Genomic DNA, 18323 nt, shown 5'->3' with positions numbered 1-18323 from the left:
AGTTTATCCATGATTACACTTCTCTATATCACTAGAGGTTCTTGCGTACGCATGATCAGGAGCGTGCGTAAATATACGCGCATCCTCATGCACATGAATATCTTCCGTGCATATAAACATGCATATGCGCAGTTTTCATACAAAACTATGCAGACCCACAGTTGATAAATGGTTCTCCCAAAGGCTCAGCTATGTTTGTTTCTGTGTGTGTCTTTCTAGGACTTCGTTCATCATTTCCATGTGCTGTTGCCTAGTGGACTGAGTGCTAGTCAGGCTGGCATTCGGGAGTTCCTGCAGGGAGTTGACCTTGATCCAGATGGCTACCAAGTGGGCAAAACCATGGTATCATCTCAGTTACATTTTCCAACTGTTTATCATTGTATTCACTCAAATGTTAGGCTGAATCTCATATGGTTTCACATTCAAGAAGTATGCTTTCTTCAAAAAGTATAACATTACAGTGTTCCTGGCCCTGTGTAAACTTAAAAAACTCTGTTTCAGCCACAGAAAAGGGTGACTCTGAATGTGCCTGCTGGAAATTAATTGCACAATTTTAGGACACATACTTTATATTAAAATTGAAAATTAGTGATTTTTTTTAAATTTAGAGTACTTTTCTACATAAAGTGACACAAGGGTCATTTTGTCAAGGTGAAAATGTGTTTCTGCTTGTTTTAGGCAACTAAAAGAAATATGTGAGATCTTGCACTTTTAATTGTGTGTTGCCTTTGAAGACAAAATTTTATAATTAAGCAATATTGCACGAGCAAAAGTAAGGTTAGATAGAACATCAGTATATGCCAATATTTAGTCATGCCAGTATATTCAGTATATCTGCACAATTGCAAATGCGATATTGTTTTTATACAAACGTTTTTATAAATAAGAAATTAGTATCGAGTAACTGACATTTCGGACACTATATGGCCAAATGTTCTGGTTATTTTTGCTCAGCGAACGGAAATAGAATCCCGAAGAAGCCACACTCACTAATAGCACGTCAGCTAGCTGACTAGCTGACTAGCTAGCTCACAATGATTTGTACATTCCTGTTAACAGTGCATGTGGTGAAACTATCTTCCCTTCTTCCTTTTCATCATCTGACGAGCTTTCATATTTTATGTCAGAAGTTCTATTCATGAAAAAAGTAATATGTTTGCCATGTCCGCTGATGAAGTTGCTAACTCGACTGTAGTAATGGTTTCAGTGGGACTGTTGCTTGAATTGTAATTTTACATGGCGAACACAGACAAGCGGAGTGATACAAACAGTGAAATGTCCCAGTGCGGCTATACTAAATATAAGCACTGTTCGAACGCCGCTTGTCCAATCAGATTAGTGGAACGGAACTAACTGTTGTATAAATGTGAATTGTATTTGGGCAGTGATGTCTGTTCTGACAGCCTTAAATAACATGCTGTGGATAAAAAACTCAGTAAACAAATAGATTAGGTGTTTACCTTACAAGTCCTTTTAAAAGGATGTTCAGTAACATTTGCATATTTGTGATTCCCTGAAAAAGACTGAGAGTATGTTTGTCTGTCTGTCTGTGTCTTTCCCGTTTCTGTATCCACTTCGCTCTCGCTCTCTCTCTCTCTCTCGCTCTCTGTCCATCTCTCTTGTGCAGGTGTTTTTACGAGAGGCTCAGAGACAGAAGTTGCAGAACTTGCTCCATCAGGAGGTGCTGAGAAGGATTGTAGCTCTGCAGAGAAGATTCAGAGCTCTGCTGGAGAGACGAGCCTTCACCAATCAGAGACGTGCTGCACGTGTCATTCAGGTAGCCAAGAGCTCTTCTATCAAAAAGGCTTGCTCATATCATGTATTTAGGGATGCAATCATTTATCCTCACTGAAGCATTAACATTTTCACTGCTCAGGATTTCTTTTTTTTTTGTTGAAGATGTAATATGTTGTTTACTGTTTAGGTTACAGTATTTAGGCTTTAAGGTGCTGAAAGGTTCTCCTACATGGTGTGAGATGTGGCCATGTACAGTATATGGCCAAAAGAATGTGGACCCCTGACACTTATGTGGGTCTTCCCCAAACTGTTGCCACAAAGTTGGAAGCACAGAGTTGTCTAGAATGTCTTTCTATGGTGTAGCATTAAAATTCCCATTCAGCTGAACCACACCAGTGCGTATCTTGCTGTGTAATTAATTGTTTTAATTTAATTTCATGTAAAAATCAGATGATGAAAACTATGTTTATCTATCTAGCAGCCTTTATTTATAGCCTACAGACTAAGTATTTAGAAGTCCTGTCCATCCAGAAGATAACTTTGTCATCTCTATATGATCTCAGTTGGAATTATCTCAACCTGATTTTATATTATCTTGAGCTGACAGGCTTTAGCAAGCAAACAACTACTTTATCAAAGAATTATAATAAAATTCTGACTCCACTAATCACTGTCTGCTCCTATATCAGTGTGCTTTTCCTAATGGATAATTTAACAGCTATTTAGACTCTTTACAGACAGAATCTATTAGGCTTATGTCTGTTTTGCTATTGCACATAGCCAATAAATTGATCAGAGCATGACTTTCACTGTGGGAGAAAAGCAAAATTAATTAGCAAGCTGGTAATTAAGTAATCTTTACGCTGATTGTTTTTTGTCAGTATATTTGTTAAACTGACTGTGTGTTTATATAAATATATTTGTTTTCTTAAACTAGAGGCGTCTGTACTGTATAGGCAAAAAAAAAACAACAAAGATCAGCTGAAGTGATATCAGACCATCACTTTATTAGGAACACTTGTACACCTGCACATTCATGCAGTTATCTAATCAGCCAATCATGCGGCAGCAACACAACGCAAAAATCATGCAGATACAGCTCAAGAACTTCAGTTAATGTTCAAATCAAATAACAGAATGAAGAAAAAGTGTGATCTCTGTGACTTTGATTGTGGCAGGGCTGTTGGTGTTGGTGGACTACTTTGAGTATTTCAGAAACTGCTGATCTCCTGAGAATTTCACACACAGCAATCTCTAAGTTTACACAGAATGGTGTGAAAAACAAAAAACAGTGAGTGAGCGACAGTTCTTTGGGTGGAAACACCTTGTTGATAAGAGAGGTCAGAGGAAAATGGCCAGATTCAACCCGCTAGGAACATAGTAACTCAAATAATCACTCTTTACAGCTGCGGTGAGGAGAAAAGCATTTCAGCATGCACAAACCTTTGAACGTTGAGGTGGATGAACTACAACAGCAGAAGACCACATCAGGTTTCACTCCGGGCAGCCAAGAACAGGAATCTGAGGCTATCATGGGCACAGACTCACCCAAACTCAGCAGTTAAAGACTAGACTGGTCTTTTCCCAGTCTTCAACTGTCCAGTTTTGGTGACCTCAGATTCTCGTTCTTGGCTGAGAGGAGTGGAACCTGATGTGGTCTTCTGCTGTTGTAGCCCATCCACCTCAAGGTTTGATGTGTTGGGCGTTCTGAATAATGCAGAAGATATAAAATATATCCAAGACAATACTCGTTCCTTTTTTGGGGGTGTCAAAACTTTTGCACAGCACTGTACATACAGATAGACAGAGAAAATAAACAGAGAGAATGATAGAAGATTTGTTTGATAGGCAGAGAGTGCCACAACAGTGCCACTGCCCATCACCTTGAGAACACCTTTTCTGCAGTGAAGCACGGTGGTGGCAGCATCGTGTTCAGCATTCCCCATCACCCTGAGAACTCACAGAATGTTTTTTTTGTTTGTTTTTTGCCCCATTCTGTGTAAACTCTAGAGACTGTTGTGTCTGAAAATCCCAGGAGATCAGCAGTTTCTGAAATACTAAAAGCAGCCTATCTGGCACCAGCAGCCATGCCATGGTTAAAGTCACAGAGATCACACCTTTTTCTACATTCTGATGTTTGATGTGAACATTAGCTGAAGATCTTGACCTGGATTTTATGCATTGTGCTGCTGCTGCCACATGATTGAATGATTGGAATAACTGCATAAATTAGCAGATGTACAGATGTTCCTATTAAAGTGAAGAATTTTTTTTTATTGTACGTATGCAGATATCTTTCTCTGTCTCTTTACAGCACTGGTGGCGTCAGTGTATGCTAACCCTTAGCAATGAGAGTGCTGGAGTTTCTGAGCTGCAGCATAGGGCAGCAGTGTGTGTGCAGGCAGCGTGGAGAGGCTACAGGGAGAGAAGGCTCTATCTGCTGCAGAGGGACGCAGTGCTGCTGCTGCAGAGAAGCTGGAGACGATGTGTGCAGCAACAGAGACACAGAGCTGCATGTCTTATCCAGGCATTCTGGAGGGCACACAAGCAGAGACAGAGATATTGGCAGCTATCCAAAGCTGTCATAACACTGCAGGCTGCCTGGAGGGGGCATCAGGCCCGGCAGAGGTAACGAACTATTTATGACTGGTTTGGAATAGAAAGGAGAGCTTACTGTTTCTCAGTCTGTTGTCAAGCTATGAGTGTTATATAGTTACTTACATTCAATTTTTTTTTTCTTTCAGTGGTAATAGGGTTTTTATATATTATTGATTGTTATTTTTGATTGAATATCATAATGATGTACTATTTCATTTAATTGTCATCATTACTTTTCTCCAGGTGTAGAAGCTTGAGAGAGGAACAGAAGAGTACAAGAACAGACCATGGAAAAGATAAAACAAAAGAAAGCTTGCATAACCTCCAAAACCTTTCTGATACCCAGACAACTAGCCTAGACTCACAGATATCTCAGCAAAGCTCAGCGACTTCACAGGAGTGCAGAATGGATACTGAGACCCTGCCATCAGAGCTTTCCAGACCTCTGGATGACAGCACTCTTAAGAGCCGAGCCAAGCGAGAGAGCAGGAGAAAGAGAGAACTGGAACAGGCAACATTCAGTCTGAAATTGCTGAAGGTGCGATCCAATACTCTTCCCCTCTCTGACAAACCAGTTTCTCCAGAAAATAAAGTCTCTTCAAAAGCTGCTCCTCTCTGTTCCTCCCTTCAGAGCTCCCTCGACAGCCCTGGGAGCTTTGAGCATATTAGTGTTGATGACATGGAGGTGGAGTCAGCTGACCTTCAACATCATGATCCCTTGTCTAATAATCAGGCATCACTAGTTGAAGGGAATAAAAGTGCTCTCATATTGGTACCTGAATCTGAGAAATCAGAACCAAAACAGCCAGAACCAACAAGTCCAGTGCAGGCTGGCCCAAGTGCCTCAAAGCCTCTGTTCTATATATCAGATGAAGCCAGTAGTCCTGTGCGCAATGAGCTGCACACACCATCTAAGTTGAAGTCTGTTCGAGAGAAAAAGGAGTCTCTGGTGTTTGTCATCAGCATGCAGAAGGAGAGTCCTATAGACCAGAGCAGCCAGGATGCTCTCGAGAGCTTAGAGAAGGAGGTAGAGTGGAGACCAGGCTCTGGCCAGCAGAAGAGCATATCATCAAACGTGCAACCTGGAAACGCTCCCGTGAATCATCCAACCGTCCAGCCATCTCCATCACCATCATCTGGTACAACCAGGATGATGGTGCAGCAGATGACCTCACAGCCCGGAAAGGGGGAGGATGCGGTCAAAATGCAAGCTCAGAAGAAGACAGTGGCTCATAGTATCAGCATCAGCATGAAGGAGAAAGCCACTAGCCTGGCCTTTTCTCCCAAACGCAGCAGACTGACCTTCTCCAAGTGAGTAAAGGATACGTGTGCTGAGTTAAATATGAAGATCCCACCAGCATTGCACTTTATTATAGATCACTTTTAAAACTGAGATACAACTTCTACTACTTTCACTACTTAATCAAAGCAATTGCTTTTTTCTGTCGTATTTTCCCTGCAGACATATAACCAGATAAGTTTGACCCATTGCTCAGTGTGATTTTTTTTCTTCTTCATTACTTACACAGAGATCTGTTTTTTTTTTCTCAGATCTGATAAAGACCTGGCAAATCAGGAGCGTTCTATGACCTTGCAAAGAGAAAGAACATCAGGTTTCAGATCTCTGAAGAGCAGAGAGGTGAGGCTCATTTCTCACATACATACTAATTGTCTTCTTATTCCTTCAGAATGATTATGACCCATTCCATTCCCAAGATTTAATTGTTACATGTTTTAGGCATGTTTTTAAATGTTCAGCATTTGTGATTTCATGAATGTTCAATATCTTTCATACTCTCTAAAGATTCATTTCAAGTGACTTTATTTATAAATTATTTATTTCTTTTAATACTCTATTTTGACCTCGTAAGACTTCTCTGCATTTGACAGCTTTTTCTTGAAACGTTTCTTGTTGAGTTTTGATGGACTGAATCACTTTATATGATCAGGTGGCCCGAGCTGGCCGCCAAAAGAAAACCCGCATGGCACGGACTCGCTCTGATTTCCTGAGCCGTGCCTGTAGCACTGAGGCTGATACTGACGATGAGGACGATGAAGAATACGAGTACACGCCTGTGATCTCTCACACACTGCCCCTCCCAGAGTCTCCAGACTCTCCCAGCCCTGAGCAAGACTTCCACAGTGACTCGGAGATGGTAAACGGAGCCACAGCATTGACTCCAGCTCTGTTCTAAACACCCACCATTCAGTGCTCTTCTTTTTGCCACTGGCTCTAACGACTGAAACTAAATCTTGGTCTATGGTTGCCACTAAGTCAACATTCTCTAACAAAAGCTACACTTGCACTGTTAAAAGTCTAGAAATATTAATAACGATCATGACATGCTTAATAATCATTTTAAATGGTGGAAGCCTCCAGTGAACCAACTATCATTAGAATCTAGTGTTGGTGGAAAATGACCTTTTATTGGACATCATCCTAAATCTGGCCACATATGAGTTTGTTGTGTTTGTTGGGGAATGTTGATTTTGTGTAAAGAGGCCTTCTCTCCTAATCTCCTCCAGGTTGGTTCTCCTGCTTTGGGCACTGGGTCTGTAGTGGGTGTTTCTGCTCTGGCTTACTCTCCTTACTTTTTAACTCCAACTTTCCTACAGTGAATTTGCACCCCCCTTCTTGTTTGTAAGAATGAAGAGACTCTACACTGAAGACCGAACTTAGTGCTTGACATAATTTGACTTTTGACACTGATAACCTGCATGGAGTAGATATTCCTTTACCATTTACCACTCATTCATTCTTTCATGAAATGCCACTCTTTCCCATTCACTGGTTCTCAGATGCTCATTCACATGTGTCTTTTGTCTCTTAGTTCTAGTTTCTACTACTACTTTTGTGGTGAGAAACAGAGAAGGGGTTTATGGGTCAGCATATCTTTGTAGAGGAGCTGTTGTGTACATGTCAATATCTTAACTGCACATTGTGTGAGACTGCTGTGCTGTGCACTGAGAAAACACTGATTGATCACAGAAGTATACCCGTGAAACTGGGATGAGAATCCAAAGGTGCCAACATCTACAGCTTGCTATTGTGATGCAGGAGCCAGCTGAAACCTATGTTTTTCTGAGTTTTCTGATAAAGAAGAGGTCAGACTATGTGCAAATAAAATTCACCTGGCAGCAAAGCCAATTCACTGAACGGTAAAGGATGCGGGATGTGATAGACACATACTCTCTTCTATTAGTAGTTTCATTTGCTTTATCTAGGTGAACTTTGACCTGTGAATTCACGAGCCTTGGACGTATGACCCAATAGAAATCAAGTGGGCGGGACTGTGGTCTTTTTGGGCAGTAAAAAATGAATGAGCTATTTATTATTAGATCATACCAGACTTTTGCCATGCTGTTTTCTTACTTTTTCCTGACAAACGCGTTAAACATAGCCATCTCGTCTATGACCAACGTACGCTAGGGTTTTTGTGGTAAAATTCTGTTCGTTCTCTCTGTCTACTAGGAATAGTAGTAATGGAACTAGCAATGTTGGCACCTTTGAGAATCAAATACTTAACTAGAACTAGAGCACAAAAGCAAAATGAAGCTGTTCAATGAATAATTAGTAGATATGCAGTGTTATAAGCACGTATATATTTCTTCACAATATTACTAAAGCAGTGGTATGACAATGAATTATTGGAAGGAGATGAGGAAGACCTTGGGAATGGTCCATGTTCATGTTTTGTGCAAGTATTTTGACAGAAACCTGTGCTTGATATCTATGTTTGCAGGGATGCGGAAGTATAAATCATCCCTTAATGCATAAAATACAACAAGTATTAATCATGTATAAGTAACTATTGCTGTATTTGACACAGCCAGGAGAACTTTGTATTCTGCTTTGAATATGGGTCTTTATACACTTTCCTATCTCTTCATAGCCCTCTCAGAAAGACCAGAAGCGGCTTCAGAAGACCATGTCCTCAGGAGATCTGGGAAAGGTCGACTCGTTGAGAAAGTCCTCGTCAAACTCTGATGGCAGGTCAGAGACCAATTCAACCTCTCGTTTTTCAGATTTAAGCATGATCATGCTCTTCTCCGTACAAATTAATGTACTGTTGTTCTGTTCTATTTCGCTGGACTGCTCAGTGGGGTGAGGGGTAAGATGCGCTTCTGGGGAAAGGGAAAGCATGGTGATAAGAAGATGTCCATCAGGGGACACTCAGCAGATGCAGATCTCTCAAAGACTCGCAATGGTAAGAATGCTGAAAGAGTGCCTCTTCTTGTGATTTAGTGACTCTACTGTTCAAATACTATTGGAATTTTTTTTTTTAATATTTACGTATAATATTTTTCATAAATTTGTGGATTTAAGGAAAAAGGTGGAATTCAGGCATGCCCAGGCATTGCTTACTGATTTGGAAACTAAAAGTGCAATGTCAGTTTTTCGAGAGACGAGTGAATAAATCTTTCATAATGCAGTATGATACAGCAGTGTCAGGTTGTCTGTGATTTTCTTTCTTTCTCTTTCTCTCTCCCTCTCTCTCTCTCTCTCTCTCTCTCTCTCTCAGGCTCTCCTTCTGCCAGTCCTGAGCAGAGCAGAGCAGCAGATCGTGGTCGGGACAGTAAAGAGAACAGGGAGCCAGAAGTGAGAATGATGACGATGAAGAGGAGGCGCAGCGTGAAGATTAGCAGTGTGCCTCAAGAACCGTCTCCATGGCAGAATGACTCTCTACACATCCTCACATGCACAGCCGACTACTGCAGCATGAACGACTTCCTTATGAAGAAGGTAGAGTTAGGATTCTCCAAGCTTCACACTGTAGTAGTAATGAAAGAAACCAAAACCACGTATCATTTGAAGTATAAACTCATAATCTAAGCCAGTTTCTTTTTAATCTTCATTTCCTTGAATTGTTGTGTGACAGATAAATGATCTGGAGACTGAGGACAGTAAGAAGGACACTCCTGTCGATGTGGTCTTTAAGAAGGCTTTAAAAGAGTTTCGTCTTAATATCTTCAATTCCTATTCCACAGCCCTGGCTGTAAGAATCTCACTGACAACCACATTTAGTCTGAAATGGATCAAACTTCAGCAAACTACAAGATGACATTTAATTTAAAAATGCAAACATTATTTTAAACATTTTATTTTTAAACAGTGCTGCTTTCTCACATTCGTACACACCGTGTTTACTCTCTCTTCTCTGTCACAGATGGATGATGGTAAGAGTATCAGGTATAAAGATCTGCATGCACTGTTTGAGCACATTCTGGAGAAGACCATGCGTCTGGAGCAGAGAGACTGGTCAGAATCACCTGTTAAAGTCTGGGTCAACACCTTTAAAGTCTTCCTGGATGAGTTTGTGACTGAGTACAAACCTATGCATGGCGCCATCAGCAAGGTAAAGTTTGTGTCCCTTCTCCGGAAATATTGTGTGTCTAGTCATTATCTCTGATTCATTGATGCTGTCTTACAGGCTCCCAAACCAGAAAGCAAGAAGAGAAGGAAAAAGGAGGCAGACATTGTGAGTTATTTTCTTTCTGCTTGTGAATTTTTCTTTCAGTGTTGTTTTTTTGAGCCATTGTAATGAAAACCAGCCAAATCACCTTAGCTTTAAAGCAAGCCACAGAGAGTATTGTGTTTATCTGTTGAACTCTGAGCACTAAGCTCACTCTAAATCTCTGCTGGCCCCTGCAGGTGGAGGAGCACCTGGGTCACATTTTCAAGTCCACTCAGTACAGCATTCCCACATACTGCGAGTACTGTTCTTCTCTCATTTGGATGATGGACAGAGCATGTGTCTGCAAATGTGAGTTTTATGAAAAGCACATTTCATACTGTAAATCTTCCTGTATGTAATTCTGATGGTGTGAGAGCACTGTAATCAGATTGGCTCCCTTTAACCCTATATATGTCCCTGAATAATTTGCAACACCCTTTTCCTCCTCTCCCACTCTTTCTGTTTCATCTCTTCTACCTTCTACCCATTCTTACCATGCCGAACAAGGAGTAGTCTTCCACATTTATTATTTTTAACTGGCTGTCATTCTGTTCAGTGGTGAGATGTTGACACTGATGTTGCTTTGTTTTCTGTCACAGTGTGTCGCTATGCCTGTCACAGGAAATGCTGCTTAAGGATGACGACTAAATGTAGCAAAAAGGTAAGAGAATACGTGTGTATCTGTTTGTGATACATTGAATCTGTTCTGTATTAGGCTTAAGAGAGATATATTTAATGCTATAGATATATTCTCTTACTCCGTTCTAAATGTTTTCAACCAGAGTGAAAGTATTTCATTTACCCACAATAAATGAATTTGCTTGTTTATCTGCATGCAGTTTGACCCAGAACAGTCTTCGCGGCAGTTTGGCGTGGAGCTGTCTCAGTTAACCAGTGATGACAAAGCTGTACCTCAGGTGGTGGAGAAGCTCATCAACTACATAGAGATGCATGGTCTCTACACAGAGGGCATCTACAGGAAGTCTGGGTCAACCAATAAAATCAAAGAGCTGAAGTTGGGCCTGGACACAGGTGATTCACACCTCTTTAGTCAAAATGGGCAAAACTGATTTGTACAAGCATTGTAAATGTAACTAGGTCTTTATAAAAACGACAGCAGAAATTTAGTGTGTTTGATAATCTTTGATAAGTGTCAGAGTCTCAATTAACAGCTACAGTACAGTTAAGCAGTGAGCCAGAAACCCTAAATACATACAGTACTATTATTCACTATCTTGTTAGAGTTATAAGGAGTAGTAACAAAAAAGGAAAAACCTGGCTACATATTTAAGAAGTACAGAAATACCGGTGCTAAAGTGTCATTTCTAATTTGAGCTTATACTCTATAATACTATTATTATAAAATTAAATGCTTGAGATTTCTACAAATTTAACTCTTTAGTGTCATTTTGAGAACATGCCTATCTGTAGGGATAGTTTATTGTTATGCTTCCTCAGGAAAGGTGGTGTTACTGTGCACACATTAATACTTCAGAATTTTATGTTGGGATTAACCAAAGCATCTATGAACATTTCCCCTTGAAGGGAAGCCTTAGAAACTTTGCCATAAAACCACATAATAATAATATTTTAAGATCATTTATTCATCCTGCATGCTGGCTCTTATTTTAGATGCTAATGCTGTGAATCTGGATGACTATAACATCCACGTTATTGCCAGCGTGTTGAAGCAGTGGCTGCGGGACCTTCCCAATCCTCTGATGACCTTTGAACTTTATGAGGAGTTCCTCAGGGCAACAGGTATGGTAACTATATTTGGTCTTTTGATCAGACATAACCACATTTTCAATGTATTTATGGCTCCTTCAATAATTTTACTGCAGCTTATTGCCATGTTGCTTGGTACAGGTTTGCAGGACAAGAAAGAAGTGGTGAAAGGTGTGTATACAGTAATCGATCAGCTCAGCAGGACTCACCTGAGCACGCTGGAGAGACTCATCTTCCATCTAGTCAGGTATGGCAAAGAAAGTACCTCATTTTCAAAGACATCACTGCACGTTGTTTTAACTTATAACATTTTATTTCCTTTATCGTACGTCTTCTTTACTGTAGATTTGCATGTGCAAAAAAACTTGATAACACCCTCATAGAACATCCAGACTGATTTACTAACAGGGCCATGTGTTGTCTGTTTTGCTTGTTAATGAATATGCGGATTGCAGATATGCAGAAACTATGTGAAAATAATGAGAAAGTCTGTTGAATAGTGACTCAACCTGCTCTCATGTCTGCACTTTATTTTGCATAATTCTTTTAAACACCTCTCATGGCTTTTAATTAACATTATTCTAGATGTGATAAGTTTTAGTTTGTTTTTCCCAGGGGTTTCTTCGAGATCAGAATTTGCCAAAGCTTTTGAGAGCAAAAACCTCATTTAAACATTGTTTCCTCCTGCTACTATGCACATGATTTATGCAGTTATTGACTGTCAGTTACCCACAACATGGCCACTAACTGCACATGAGTTATCGCATGCAAATTAGCATGCATCATTCTGGATCTTAGTAAGTCAGGGAATAAATGTACCATTGGTATTTTGAACAGAAAAAATTCTCCCCTTAAAGTATATATGTTTTTCAGGATCTCATTGCAGGAGGACACTAATCGGATGAGTGCTAATGCTCTAGCCATTGTGTTTGCTCCCTGTATCCTGCGGTGTCCTGACAGCATTGACCCTCTACAGAGTGTACAGGACATTGGCAAGACCACTGCGTAAGACATTCTCCGTGTGTATGTGTGTGTGTGTGTATTTATTATGTATGATTTAAAGTCTGTATATAACTTTGTTGATTTGTGCTTCAGCTGTGTGGAGCTGATCATCTGTGAACAGGTGAATAAATACAGAGCCAGACTGAAGGACATCAGCAGTCTGGAGTTTGCTGAGAGCAAAGCCAAGATCCGTCTCACACACATCAGGAGGTCAATGGTATGAGTACTGATGATGAAAATCTCAGACTGATCTGGAATCAGTTCTGTAGATCATCCCTCTTTTCTATTGATATTTTAAAATCCTCACCTGATTAACAAACAGCTGCATATATGGGTACTTGGCAAGAAATCACATTTCCGCATGTGTTTGGAGAAGTTCCCATCCCAATAACCCCTTTCTCCCCTCTTCCCCTCACTTACCCTCCTTCAGAAACCAGTACTAATCGCTGTTAGGTTTATGAGCATGAGCCGAACTGCCACCTCGGTATGTATGATTGAGCACTGTAATCTCTTAATGCTGTGTAGTCCTTGTAATCAGCATCAGTGTAGCATTGTCAGTCCTTCTTCGTCTTGTCACCTGTTTGCTCTGTAGGAAATGTGAAGATTGAAAATGGTGCATTAGCTGGTTGTTAATTTAAGTAGATGGATATGTAATAAACTGATAGTCTTTTGTCCTGTAGGCACTGTCTGAGCAGGCTGATTGTTCTTGTCCACATGGTTTGTCTTGCAGCCGTAAGGTTAATTACAAAGCTGGATTTATGGGCTAGCAAGATAGCTGTGCATTCACCCTGAGGTATCCATACATGTTCCTCTGCTGTTTGGAAATTCCAAAAATGTGTCAATCAGACCGCGCCCATTGTCGTGACAACTATAATACAGTCGGGTCCATAAGTATTTGAACATTGACACAGTTTTGGTAATTTTGCCTCTGTACACCACCACAAATGATTTGAAATGAAGCAATCAAGATGTGATTGAAGTGTAGACTTTCAGCTTTAATTCAAGGGGTTTAACAAAAATATTGCTTTAACTATTTAGGAATTACAGCCATTTTTTACAGAATCCCTCCATTTTCACAGGCTCAAAAGTAATTGGACAATTGACTGATGATCAGTTTCATGGCCAGATGTTGCCTGTTTCCTCATTATCATGACAGATTAAGGATATAAAAGGTCTGGAGTTGACTCCAAGTGTTGAATTTGCATTTGGTAGCAGTTCATAGGAACTCTCACTATGCGGTCCAAAGAGGTGAAGATACAAGTGAATCATTAGGCTGAAAAAACAAAACAGACCTATCAGAGAGATAGCAGAAACATTAAGAGTGGCCAAATCAACATTCTGGTCAACTCTTAAAAAGAAGAGTGTACCAGTGTACCAGTGCTGGAGAGCTCAGCATCACCAGAAGGCCTGGAAGACCACGGAAGACAGCTAAAGTGGGTGATTTCAGAATTCTTTCCTTGGTGAATAAAAACCCCTTCACAACATCTAGCCAAGTCAAGAACACTCTCAAGGAGGTAGACATATCATTGTCAAAGTCTACAATACAGAGGGTTTACCACAAGATGCATACCACTGGTAACACTCAAGAAAGGCAAGATTAGACCGCTAGAAAACATCTTAAAAAAAAAAAAAAAAAGCCTGTCCAGTTCAAGAACATGATGTTTTGGACAGCCAGGATTGACTTGTACCAGAATGATGGGAAGAGAAGAGGATGGAGAAGGAAAGGAAGGGTTCATGATCCAAAGCAATACCACATCATCTGTCAAAAAGGAGGCAGTGTTATGGCATGGTCATGTATGGCTGCCAATGAAACAGGGTCACTGGTGTTTACTGATGATGTGACTGCTGATAGAAGTAGCAGGATGAATTCTGAAGAGTCAGTCACCTGGCCGCTTCCCGATTGAGCATGCTTTTCACTTACTGAAGACAAAACTGAAGGCAGAAAGACCCACAAACAAGCAGCAACTGAAGGCTGCTGCAGTAAAAGCCTGGCAAAGCATCTCAAGGGAGGAAACACAGCATTTGGTGATGTCCATGGGTTCCAGACTGCAGGCAGTCATTGACTGCAAAGGATTTGCACCCAAGCATTATAAATAATCCTTATATTTATAATTATGTTAGTCTGTCCAATTACTTTTGAGCCTATGAAAATCGAGGGACTATGTAAAAAAAAAAAAATGGCTGTAATTCCTAAACGGTTAATACAATATTTTTGTTAAACCGCTTGAATTAAAGCTGAAAGTCTACACATCAATCACATCTTGTAGCTGAAAGTCTACACATCAATCACATCTGAATTATTGATCTTTTTCTAATTTGACTGTGATTTTTTTCAGTGTCCTCGTAATTAAGTGACTTCGTTTGTTTGAGTAACAGGAATTATAACAACTCTTTCCCTGAACTAAAATCACAGTCTTGGTTTAATCTGTGTAACCTGTAACTAAACAAAGTTGTGCTCAGCTCACTGCTATGCTAAGATGGAACCACTTACCACTAGCTTATCCAGCTTTGTAATACTTTCTATAGGATAGTGTGCATGCTGCTCTGATGTTACTAGTTCGTTCATTTGTTTGCTTATTGCTTTTCACACATTGGCTTCTCAGCTTAATAATATACAGTCCAGTGCATTCAAAAAGTAAAGATTGTCTGTAGGGCTGCCTTTGCTTAGTGTTGTGCTTTCTGCAGATCTGAACACAACTTAGCTCTAGTGTAACCCTTATTAGTGAATACTTCAAAATTCAAGTTTGAAATTTGAAGAGGGATTTGTTTGGAAAAAAAAATCACATGGCAAAGGTTCGTGTTACGTTTCCATTCAGGCTACTGACTGCCTAAATACTTCGATGAATCCAACTGTACTTTCACTCCTTTTTGATTTGCAAAATATATTTAATATTTTAGAAGGGTTACTAGTATTAACTGATATATGTAGTACTTTCAGCTGTCCATTTTTACCTGTAGGATCTGTTGACCACGTACACTTAATATGCACTTTCTCTTTGGCCTTCTCTCCTTCTTTCCATGTCTCTTTCTCTTTCTCCCTCCCCCTTTCTCTCATTCCATCAGAGTAAAATTCGGTTTTCTAAAAGCAGTCCCCTCACGCCGCCTTCACCCACAAGCCCACTGTCACCTGTGATCACCGAGGGAGATGGACCAAATGAAGATAGGGCGGAGTCAGGCCTGAGCGAACAGCAACAGGCAGCAATGCAGCAAGAAGAAAAAGTGCTTTCTCAGCAAATAGAAAACTTACAGAAAGAGAAGTCAGTATCCCTCTGTCTCTCCCTATTTCTCTTTAGCCTTCAGACTGTACCCTTATTTTCTTTAAAAGTCTGCTTATATTGTATATCCTTTGGTTCTAACATTCCTCTATTTGTGACTTTATAGGGAGGAGCTGACATTTGAAATGTTGGCATTGGAGCCACGGACATCTGATGATGAGCTGCTGGAATCTGAGGCTTCTATAGGAACAGCAGACAGCTCAGAAAACCTAATAGCGGAACAGGAAGGAGCAACAGAGGCCTGGGGTAACTCAAGTGTTCAGCTATACAACTAAACTGTTGTAACTGTGCAGTCAAATGGACTAATGCTGTTTTCATGATTTATTGATTGAATGACTTACAGATAACTGCTATTTAATTCCAATTCACTAATACAACTGGTTTTATTAGATTTTTTGTGGTCTGTTGTGAACTTACTCTTGTTTGCCTTACCTGTATAGTTGTATGTAGAAGTAGTGGACACTAGATGGCAGTGAAGTAAAATAAAAAAAAAAAAGAAAACAAACAAAACAAAAAAGAACAGGACGGCTTTGCACAAATGTACTGAATCAAAATTAGCATTACTTACTAAATTAGCATTACTTTAGTTACAGAGGGAAGCCCTGGTTCTCTGATAAAAGATAAAGGTATCTCACTAGAAACCCCTGGACACAGAAACAACAAAGACACCACATCTGTCTACAGCATTGACATGGTAGACCTGCCCTAAAATATCATCTGCTGTGACCCCCCCCCAATTGCATTCTCAAGCTTTCTTTTCCCCATGCTTATGAAAGGAGATATGATGAGATAATTCAATCTGTTAACAGAGAGAAAGCAGTGTTGGGTCATAAGTAACCCTGATATGACCCAAGCTTAAGCGCATTTACAAGGGAATGCATGAAACTCGCTCGCTCACTTAGTAGATGCAAGAGGTCAGTGGAAGAATTGTCTAATCTTATCATGGGATAGATCCCATGAGATAGATCCCATGGCGGAAGCAAATACATATATGCTGAATGCAAATGATGTGTGCACTTCATAAATTGGCTCACAAGGGGGCATAGACTGGCAAAGGCCGCTTAGTCAGTAGCTACGTTTACATGGACACTAGTAATCCGATCGTAATTGGACTAGAAGCACAATCAGATCTAAAAAGTCACATGTAAACACGTCAATCGGAATGAATTGGCCAAAACCGATTAAAATTTCATTCGGATCGTAAGGGGTGGTTTAAACCTTTTCTAATCCGATGGAGAGGACATATAAACACTTCATCGGGTTGAAAATGAAACCAGATAGTTCTGCGCATGTGCAATGACGTACAAACACGTAATGACGTATGACGCACGGCTGTCAGCGGTATTGGGGCTCTGACCGTAGCCTCACCAGGTGCCATGTTCCCCTCCACCATGGAGCATAGTGTCATAAATGACTGTCGTGTCATCCTAAAATTCTCCTTCCACTCCTCGTCTGTGAAGTGGTGCAAGACGACGTTGTCCCACCAGTCCTTGCTTCAGACCCTCATCCACAGACGCCTTGTTCTGGGCTCGGGAAGGGGCATTTTAATTGCTTGATAAATACACGCAGCACCGCACAAAACATCACGCGCTCGCGTCTTCTAATTAGCAGCTGAAATAGGCAAATGTTAAGTCTGCTTTTTAAAACGAAAAAACGAAGCAATGGCAAGAGAGTGGCTGCTAGTATCTGAGTGTTGGAACGGCTGGAAACGTGTAATCGTGCACTGTGCGCATGTCAGAAGATTCTGTCATGTAAACGTGCATATCAACCCGATTACTTTATTCAGCGTTCTTGTAAACACTGCGATCGGATTAATCAATCTGATTGATTTCATTCCGATTAAAACAAAAAGTGTCCATGTAAACGTGACTACTGTTTTGCATGTCACTCACTGTGAAGGTAGGTGCACTGTACAAATGATAAACATTATTAACATGAGGTTGAAGCGGTGACATGTCAACAAGACATTTTTGAAAACATCATTCATTCATAAGGCTAGCCCATTTTGCATGTTTCTAAATCCAGCAGGTACCTTAATCAGACAAAAAAAAAGATTCTGGCTTTGGTCATCCTTTGGAGAAGTTGGGGGGAAAAGTGTCTTTGCTATGTCACACCTGAGGGCTCATCTTATTGGATGTGCTTTGGAAAGGTCATCGTTAACTATGTTAGAGTTTAATTTGAGTGAACTTTGAGCACATTGTCAAGGTATCTCATCCAAGCAATGTGTGACATTGCCTGTAAGCAGAGGAGCACAGCTCTCTCCACAATGAATCAGTGGATTTGTCGGCACAAAATATTTTTGCCACTGATCATCTGTAGGCAAGCTGAAGTCCTGTGAAACATGACCTGCAGAAAAGACTGCAAGATACACCTTAAGAGTTTAAAGGATTTGTCCTTGTCCAACAAACCATGAACCCATTCCTTCACACATTTCTTAAATTTCTCAGCATACAATGAAGCTGTAGAAGGACCTTTGCAATCTAAATAGTGGCAGTTGTGTTGGGGGGAAGGAAACTGCCACAGATTT

At 40.4% G+C, this 18323-nt stretch overlaps 1 protein-coding gene across 6 annotated transcripts in view; it reads left to right on the top strand.

The window, feature by feature from the left end:
- myo9ab (myosin IXAb) overlaps window positions 1-18323 on the top strand; it is a 95746-nt gene that overhangs the window by 74289 nt on the left and 3134 nt on the right. For 4 of the 6 annotated variants that reach the window (XM_026918603.3, XM_026918604.3, XM_034307202.2 and 1 more), the window contains exons 22-43: window positions 220-342; window positions 1628-1777; window positions 4052-4365; window positions 4579-5646; window positions 5887-5974; window positions 6285-6491; window positions 8229-8329; window positions 8437-8543; window positions 8859-9079; window positions 9216-9332; window positions 9504-9692; window positions 9768-9815; window positions 9989-10100; window positions 10391-10452; window positions 10631-10823; window positions 11424-11552; window positions 11661-11766; window positions 12393-12524; window positions 12615-12738; window positions 12952-13005; window positions 15585-15778; window positions 15903-16042. In XM_026918603.3, the coding sequence (XP_026774404.3) occupies window positions 220-342; window positions 1628-1777; window positions 4052-4365; window positions 4579-5646; window positions 5887-5974; window positions 6285-6491; window positions 8229-8329; window positions 8437-8543; window positions 8859-9079; window positions 9216-9332; window positions 9504-9692; window positions 9768-9815; window positions 9989-10100; window positions 10391-10452; window positions 10631-10823; window positions 11424-11552; window positions 11661-11766; window positions 12393-12524; window positions 12615-12738; window positions 12952-13005; window positions 15585-15778; window positions 15903-16042 (3979 nt within the window). The remainder of the gene's footprint in view (window positions 1-219; window positions 343-1627; window positions 1778-4051; window positions 4366-4578; window positions 5647-5886; window positions 5975-6284; window positions 6492-8228; window positions 8330-8436; window positions 8544-8858; window positions 9080-9215; window positions 9333-9503; window positions 9693-9767; window positions 9816-9988; window positions 10101-10390; window positions 10453-10630; window positions 10824-11423; window positions 11553-11660; window positions 11767-12392; window positions 12525-12614; window positions 12739-12951; window positions 13006-15584; window positions 15779-15902; window positions 16043-18323) is intronic. The other 2 variants (XM_026918605.3, XM_026918602.3) reach the window with 2 other exon arrangements.

Source organism: Pangasianodon hypophthalmus, chromosome 9 (assembly GCF_027358585.1).
Source record: "Pangasianodon hypophthalmus isolate fPanHyp1 chromosome 9, fPanHyp1.pri, whole genome shotgun sequence".
In the NCBI taxonomy this organism is placed as follows: Eukaryota; Metazoa; Chordata; class Actinopteri; order Siluriformes; family Pangasiidae; genus Pangasianodon; species Pangasianodon hypophthalmus.
This window is presented reverse-complemented; position numbering and strand designations above follow the sequence as displayed.